Genomic DNA, 8,813 nt, shown 5'->3' on the forward strand with positions numbered 1-8,813 from the left:
AGGTGTCCAGTATTGAAGTGGACTCTCCTGTATTTGGACACTGTCCAGTAAAAAATGAGAGGTAATACTGGACGTGTGTGTATAACAGTATTACCTCTCTGGACATAACAACCTGACTGGCTTGGGGGGCCACAGGATTTCCCCGAGCAGGGAGAGAGCAGAGCTGTTGCTAGGGGGCTGGGCAGCTTCCTCCATGTTGATTGGCTGCATTACCCAGCAGCAGCCAATTAAAAGGTGATGTCAGGAGCCTGAGGGTGGGGCAAAGGAGAGGAGGAAACAGCATGGAGGTGCGTGCTTGCGTGTCTGTAGCGCATCCCACCTTTCACAATTGTGTCCACTAATTTTGGAGAAGCCACCTGGCAACCCTACCCACGCTCTTCCCTATAGCATTTAAATGAAATGCCAGGGGACTGTGTGAGGCCTTTGTAACTTCCTTACCTTTTCTCCGACGGCTTCGGGCGATGTGTCGCCATGGCAACGCAATGTAATTTGACGCCGGAGACAAGGTAGGGGGTGGGGGGCGTGAGCAGACGGTGAGGGCAGGCAGGGGAAAAAAGTTTGCACACCCCTGTTCTAAAATCAGGGGTGCTCAAACTTTTCCCCGTGCGCACCCCTGCCTGCTCTCCTCGGCTCCTGCACAGTAAAGAATGGGAATAAGTCAGGAATTGTAGGAGTCAAAAGGAACTTTACTTCCTAAATTTGGGGATTTTGAGATGTTCTTCCTCGGGTACATGCACAAGTAGTATAAACTTTAAAAAGTAATCGTAGTGCATTGAAGATTCACTTAAAAAGGTCTAGAAAATAAGAATCTCCGATCACACAGCAGGACGCCTATGTACAAAGCGTCGCAAATGGAATTTTGGGCGTAAAATTAACGCATATAAACTATATGCGCTTGTGTATTACATTTTATTCATATTGCGCGCCTTAAGCATCAGAAAAATGCCACAACAACTTTCATACATATGACACAGAGTTTATGAAGGTTTGTGCTTCTTTTTAGAAAGTAAAATTACCACTTAAGGGCACATTCACACGTCTGACTGATCCAGAAAGCTGAATTTCCCCAGAATCCCTCACCATACAATGCTTCCACTGCAGCCAGGGATTCTGGGTAATGACATGCAAATGAGCACTTACGGTCACGTTTTGCTTCTAATCCCAAAAAATGAACCCCTATAAAAGTATGCCTTCCGTTTTACACAGCTTTTGCAGCAAAACCTGGGTTAAAGAAGTGCCTCGCCCACATTTTACTCACCCTCTTTCATTCAAACACACATGCATCCCAATTTCTCAAACGGCACACTCCCCCCCCCCCCTCACTCTACCCCCCCTTTCTCAATCTTACACTCCACATTCCCGCGCTGTGTGTATTACCAACACATACCTTCCCTCTCCACACAAAAAAACATCACTACCCACAGCTCCCCTCTTCCCACCCACCTAAAATGTATCAGCTGCTCAGCGGGTGCATCCCATGCTATCTGGATATGGAGAGGCTCCTCTCGTCCCTCTGTACCAAGCTAAGAGAGGAGATGGATTGCAGCCTCTACGTCTCTAGGCAGCATGGGAATCGCCCGCTGAGTAGCCACCAGACTGGTTTCCTCGGGGGCACAGCAACACACCGGTTAAACAGAGATCTAACGACATGGCATTGTTCTGTATAAATAGAAGAGGAAAACACAAATCAAACCTGTTCCCTTTAAATTCCTCGCTGCAAAACATACATGGACTTTGGAAACTTCTGTCATATCTTTCACACTGCTGCTGTTCCAGAATTTCTCTCTGTTCAATTTAGAAGGGGGGAAAAACAAGACATTTTTACTTCCGTTTATTATTAACTATAACATCTTGTAACACATGGTTTTATTACTATTATTCTTATTTTAATTCATCCTATACAGCTGGAGGTGCTTTTACCAAAGAACTAAATCTATGTGTTGCAGGCCTTGCCACCAAAGAAGGTTACATAACTTCAGCCTATGGAGCTTACAAAGTAAAGTGCAGTAATGCGGACTGCACAAGAGATGCTATTCAGTCAGAATGTTTGTGTTCAGTTGCATAGTCATTATTGTGTGGAAAGAGCCAGCAGTGTAATAAAAACCACAGAGGACACAAAGATCTGATATGGAAAAGATTTACCAGGAAAACAGGATTGTTTGCATGCAAGAAACAGGACGATCTGATTACACAGAATACATGATTGAGATCAAATTCACGTTTCAATTTAGATTTCCAGAAGCTTGAATTCATAGGGCAAAGACCAAAGGAAATGTCTCTCAATCAGTCTCTCATAAATATAACATACTGTGCTAGCAGTGAAAATGTTGGAGGTGTTTCTGAGACATCTAAAGAAGCCTCGCTTAAAATTCCGTTTCCATCCCTGCTCCAACAAGGAGATTAGAAAGAGCGGACAGGCCACACATTTTATAATGCATGTTCTGCACACCGCCAGAAGCAAACAGACAATTATATAACAGAGTATGCTTTTGCAAATAATACATTTATGCTACTTTCTTGGCAACGTTGAGTCAGCAAGTAGAGAATAAATTATTGTCTATTTAGGTTAAGTGCTACCTACTTGGACAATGTTGGATAGCACTTTAAATAAAAGAAATGTTACAATAGAAAAAAATAATAATAATAATGCCAGCAGAAGTAGATCCCATCCAATCAGAAGGAATCTGCAATGTCTGCTGCATTTTTTTCTAATGAGTTGTATTCGGGCTCCGTAATACCTTGATACATTTGTGCATGTGTAAAGCATTTCTATCTTGCGTTTCTTGCGCTTGGTCAAGCCCTTGAAATGTCATAGCTTGTGTTAAAAGACATAAAAGACTTAAGAACATTAGGATATATTATCTATGTAGTGAAGCTGCAAATATATGAAAACCCAAAACATGGCGACCGTGCCCCATGGCACTTACATGTGTCCTGCCGCCTCCTTGGTGTGGTGCTGCCCTCCATTTCCTTTGGAATCCAGCGTCAAATGACGCCACGGACGTCATCACATTGCCATGGTAACATAACGTCATTTGACGTTGCGACGTCACGGCAACGAGATGCCGTGTGACGTTACGTTGGGATTCCAAAGGAGATTGGGGGCGACAACAAGGAAGCGGCAAGACACATGTAAGTGCATTCCCATTAGGCCCGAGAGCGTGGCAAATGCATATGGGGCGGAAATTTTTGCCACCCCAAAATGTGCCATTCTAGACCCAGGCCTAATGGGAAATCCGCTACTGATGGCGACAGATCAGGGCCATTTGGCATTTAGTCTGCCAATTTCTCCTTAATCATTGTTTCGTATGTTACCCACTTAGCTGCATCCTCTTATGTATGCATGCTGCCACCTGGATGTTTCCTCTCTGCAGTGGGTTAAGGAGTCACTATGATAGACATGCCATCTAACCAATAATGGTGACTGAGAAGAGCAGGGACGAAGAGAAAGGTTTAAGAGACCCTGGCAGATCACAAGGAGTCAGAGCTACCGGAACCAGAAGGAGCGTCTGACGGTGCCATTTGTGACCAGAGAATCGGCCTGTGAGCAGGAAGACTCCACAGGAGCTGGTTGACTAAGGCTGAGTCCATGGTCAGTGCTTAGGCGCAGACCTGTGCTGAGGCATGCTGACGCTTGTCACTGAGCCCCTGCAGCCGCAATGAGAGCGGCTTTAGCAGGGGCTCGCGCACGCTTACGCAGGCGTGCGGAGGCGTAGCACAATTTTTTTTCGTTTCGGCGCTCACGGTAGCGCAGGGCCGGTCACGTGAGCGGTTCGCCCAATGAGGGCGAACCAGCTCCGTGACGTCACTGGCCCGCCCCCCGACGGCGCGCGAACTAAGGCCAGGGAAAGCACCCGCTTTCCCTCAGCCTCAGCACGGCTAGAGTCACAATGGACTCAGCTGAAGGTACCTGACAGGACAGCTGAGGGCTATGCTGAGCAACAGCCAATCGGGTTATGGGGGTTGTGAGAAACCTGCAGAGGGAATCCTCAGAGAAAAGGGTACTGAAGACTTTGCTGCGAAGACACAGGCCTGCCATGGTTACATAGTTTTGATTAGAGCTGCAACGTTGTGCTGGCGCTCACAAAGGGCACCTTATAATACCGGGTCATTGGGACTGGGGAAAAACACTGGCACACAACCGTGCCGCGAGTTATATGATGTATATGTGATAGTTGTAAATGTATGATCCTTCTGATTGAGGAAAATATATATGTAACCCCCTTTACCTATGCTCAAGGGAAACCGCGGGCGACTACGCATGCTGCCAATACCTGTATGCTCACAGGAGGCCTGAGCCTCCGCTTCTGGGAGCCTGCGGTGAGCGCTCTCTCTCTTAGTGCAGCGCCTCCACCTATAAGGGATCCCAGCGTTGGCGAAATAACCCCTCACAGGAACCAATACAACAGTAATAAACAACACACCACACAATATATTTAACTGAGCTTTACTATACACAATATATAACACACACATAACTAGGCCACAATAATATAAGGCCATGACACCAAACACCGAGTGGTGCCCCCAAAGTACTGAGGGTGCAGTGGCACCAATAAACCCCTGATGTTAGTTCCCACAATCCCACCCAAATGTGAGGTAGCGCTACCCCCTGTAAGTGTTGGTGCACGCTCGGCACCTGCCTGGATACTCTAGTACCCAGGTGCAGCATGTAGAGGTGCGTTGGAGTAGGTGCCACACAGCGGGGCCTCTGACAATTCCCCTCTCCTAAGAGTCCAGCTCCTCCTCGTGGTGTGAGCCCCAGCCGGAGGGTCTCACACAATGTCCCAGAATACTGCAGCCTGGTCCAAGGTCGCAGATTGCCGTGTGTCTGTCTGTCCACCGGCGCAGCAATGTAGCGGTAGTACTATGGTGGGGAGGGTCCCTATCTGGGGACCTTCCCTACAATACTTAAGCTGTGGTTGGCTCAGGGCCTATCTTATTTATAAAATGTTTTACCAGGAAGTAATACATTGAGGGCCTAAGGGGCAGTCTAGGCCTAGCCCAGGAAGCCTCTTGCTCCCTGGACACTACCTTCTATCTTTCCGCCTCATTCAGCACTGAGCACACTGGCTCCTTGTCCCAGAGGATATCCTCCTCCCCTTGAGCACCCTCCTTTCCGGCGCAACCTCCTCAAAACACCTGGCCCGTTTCCCAGGCATTCTGGGACTCGTAGTCTCTGTACAATACCTGCGGAGCCATTTAAGATGGCCAAAGCAACTTAGTCCAGAGGCTTCTGGGAGTTGTGGTTCCACAACTTCAAAGATGGCCGCCGCTTCTGCCGAGACTGCGCATGTGCGCCCTAACAGTTTCCCGACGCAAGGTCCGTAGACCAGCTGGGAGCGGAGCAGTTCCCCCGCACCGAAGGCAGGGTAGTTCGACTCTGCTACATATCTATATATAAATATATGTATGCATCTGGTTCTAGGAGTTCTATGATGTATATATGATAAAGTCTGGTTATTTAAAGTCTTGTGTTGCGTCCTATTGTTTGACCTACTGCCACATTCTCAGCTACTGAAATAATATCACTCATATTGGCGAGTGGGACTTGGGCCCCTGATTTAGCATATAAGAAGTCAATCTACATCTGTCCTCTCTGCATTAATTTTTTTTTTTTTTTTTTTTTAATGGTGATAGTGTATAAAAATGCTTCAAAGGCAAATTCCTGGAGGACTGCAAATACATCTATATCCTAAAAAAACAAAGCATTGGCACACTGTAATTTAATCTGCACTATGGACAGCTCCATCTGCCAGCATGGATTAGATGGAAAATATTTTGGTCTTTTCTAAATTTATAATTCTTAAGTGCTACTGTGCAACCTGAATAGTGAGAAAAATGATGATGACCTTTGACCTCATTAGTTAACTATGGAGATAGGAAATTACACTCTTACTGCCATCACCTCTGTAAATAGGAGGGGGGGGAGAGAGGAGGGGGGAAGGGAGGGAGGAGGGGGGGGGGAGGGAGGAGGGGAGGGAGGGAGGAGGGGGAAACAACAGTATATAACAGATTGGTATTAGAGCTGTACAACATAGAACTGCATTGGACTGATCTTGTGACGGACCATTCTGAAGATGCATCTCTCACATATATAGGTTCCAGAAATGCACCTTATTCTACATTCATAATGAATCTGAAATATCTGTCTCTGATATAAGTTTAACATAGAACTACAGAATTGGACTACTGATATGGACCATTTCACACATGACCCAACCAGCATACCCATTTTATTATGACTTTTGTCGAAGAATTTACAATCTGGTGCAGCTTATCTTCCAACAGTGGTATATGGATGACATTAGGCCCCAATAATGCATACTTAACAAAGGCAAGCATAAAATAAAACAAAAGATCTACCCCCTAGTTGATAGGACACATACAATATTCTGGGCCCAGGGTCACGTATAGGGTGTGAATAGACCCAGATAGCTTAACTCATGCCTTCCCCTCTTCCAAAGCACAACAAGTCCTTTTGTCTTTATTGGTTTTATTGAAGGAAAATCACAGGAAGAAAGTTACTTGCAGATGTAGTGTGGGTAGAGAGTGCTTCTCTGTCTGAAGTGCAGTGTATCAAGATAAGGTAGTGTAAAAACAGAAAGGCCTTGCTGGAGTTAATAGCAGGCAGGTACTCACTCAGAGTCCAGGGTAAAAAGGAAGTAAGGGCTGAGTGTCACACAGGAAAAGTATGAGACTGAACTAACTGTCAGCAGGGACAGGGGGGAAAGTGGAATAGCCCATTCTAGGAGAATAGCTGAGGTTGCTATAGCAACTCACTGACTAGGGCTGTGTAAACAACATGTGTATCAAAATGTAGCCTTTCACATGCAGCTAGCTGCTGGGACAGGGAAAATAACAGGCAGCTAAACTAGGGAGACATGAATCCTATGAGCTGCAAAGGGAGACAGAAAAAAATATGAAATCCTGTTCCATGACATACAAATAGGAATTGAATTGGTCCATTTATACTGGTGACGTGTCATTTAGGACGGACACTATACCTAGTGTCATGTACTGAAATGGATGAACATAGAGATATGTTATTACTTAGCAGCATTTATTAACACTGTCATTGCTCATTGAGTGACAAACATGGTAACTGTTAGTTAAGCATTGCTTCGGAAATGTTCCTTATTTGTACTGAAAAGTTGGCCATTGTTAAGCTATCTACATTATGGTCAATGCCATTCCTGCATTTAATACCTTTTCTTCTGTTGGTTTAGAATATTGAAATCAGAGATTCGTGTGTGGCCGTCCCACTACATCCACTTAACAACAGATGTTATTTTCTGCTAGCGCGTGGATTTCAACGTAGTGTGACGGCTTGGCACTTTGATGTATTAACATTTACTTCCGAGCAGCTGAAACCTGACAAAGAATGGTCATCAACATGATGAGCTCAAAGTAAGAACATATTCACATTCTGACAAGGCATTAACAGCCCAGATCAGCCAAGCCTAAAAATAAATATATAAATAAACTACTCCATCAGTGAAGACGTAATATAGTGTGTGAACAGCAGATGGAGTTGTCAGAACTCATAAAATGTGCACACATTTATAGTCCAATTATTAGCGCAAAGTGTTTTTCTCTCTTTAAAAAAAAGAAAGTTACAGGCATTCATTTTCTTGTAAAGCAAAGATTTAAAACTTTTGTTGCAAGTGCTTGTCGCATAGTTTTGGCATGCTGTTCTGCCAGCTATTGAGTATTTTTTTTATGCCGGCTGTTTTCAAAGTCTCTTGAGGCAGAATAGACACCAGGTGCAAAGGGGGAATCCATAACAAAATGACGTCAGTAAAAAAAAAAAAAAGGGTTTACAAAGTGTACAGCATCTTTCAAGCAGACTCCTTCACTGTAGCTATTGAAGGAGGTAATTCTCCACCGATATACATCCCACAAGTACTATTTGCGTTAGGCGAGGATCCTTAATGCACAAATGACATTGGTTTAATTACAGTAAAACATAGTATAACACACACTTATTGTGGTTTACATCTTAAAGCAGCAATACTACATTCCCCCCCCCCCCTTTAATTTTCTTATCGATATATGTAAAGCATGTGACAATGTATAATTATACATTCTTACCCAAGCTGGCAATATTTTGGCGTTCCTGTTATACATCTGTACACATCCTGATTGTGTACCTAACTAAATGGCCGCCTTTCAGTTCGAATCAATCCTTTAGGACAGTGTCTCAACAGCTACAATGTATCTGGCTATTACAAACATAGCATTATATATTACAGTTTGTAGCTCAAACTGCTGGGAATATTCACAACAAATTAGCACAAACAGGAGAGTGTTACAAAGATCGTGCACTGCTGGGGAGGGGTGTTAAAATCTGCTGCAGAAATCAAAGAAAGCTCAGAATATTAAAACGCATTATAAGTTCAATTAGGGGAAAAAAAGGGTCACTAATATGGAATACTACAGAACCGATTTAAAAAAAAAAAAAAGGATTTCGGCTGCATTAAATAGATATTAAATAATATTTTGTTTCAAACATTTTTATTATTTTCTGACAGGGGTACATTCACATCACATGGTTGTTTATAGACAGTAAACTTAATTAACATATACATTTAAAAGTGAACAACCCGAAGCATCTCAAGGTTGATTGATCGAGAAGAGGCGATCTGCCCCTAGTATTTTGTAACCTCCTATGCATTTAGATTCTACTATGTAGATCCCGTCCGGGAGAATTAACAGTTTTAGGAGGATCTTAGATCAAACCCCTTATATTAGTACTGTAAAGGATAGGCAGAGAGAGAGAGGGGGAGAAGAGAGAAGAACAGAAGAAGGGG

At 44.1% G+C, this 8,813-nt stretch overlaps 1 protein-coding gene across 1 annotated transcript in view; it reads right to left on the reverse strand.

Moving 5' to 3' along the window:
* ZNF277 (zinc finger protein 277) overlaps nt 1-8,813 on the reverse strand; it is a 98,667-nt gene that overhangs the window by 28,465 nt on the left and 61,389 nt on the right. Inside the window, exon 5 of the mRNA XM_075600029.1 lies at nt 1,694-1,785. Coding sequence (XP_075456144.1) covers nt 1,694-1,785 — 92 coding nt within the window. The remainder of the gene's footprint in view (nt 1-1,693; nt 1,786-8,813) is intronic.

This window comes from Ascaphus truei, chromosome 5 (genome assembly GCF_040206685.1).
Source record: "Ascaphus truei isolate aAscTru1 chromosome 5, aAscTru1.hap1, whole genome shotgun sequence".
NCBI lineage: Eukaryota > Metazoa > Chordata > Amphibia > Anura > Ascaphidae > Ascaphus > Ascaphus truei.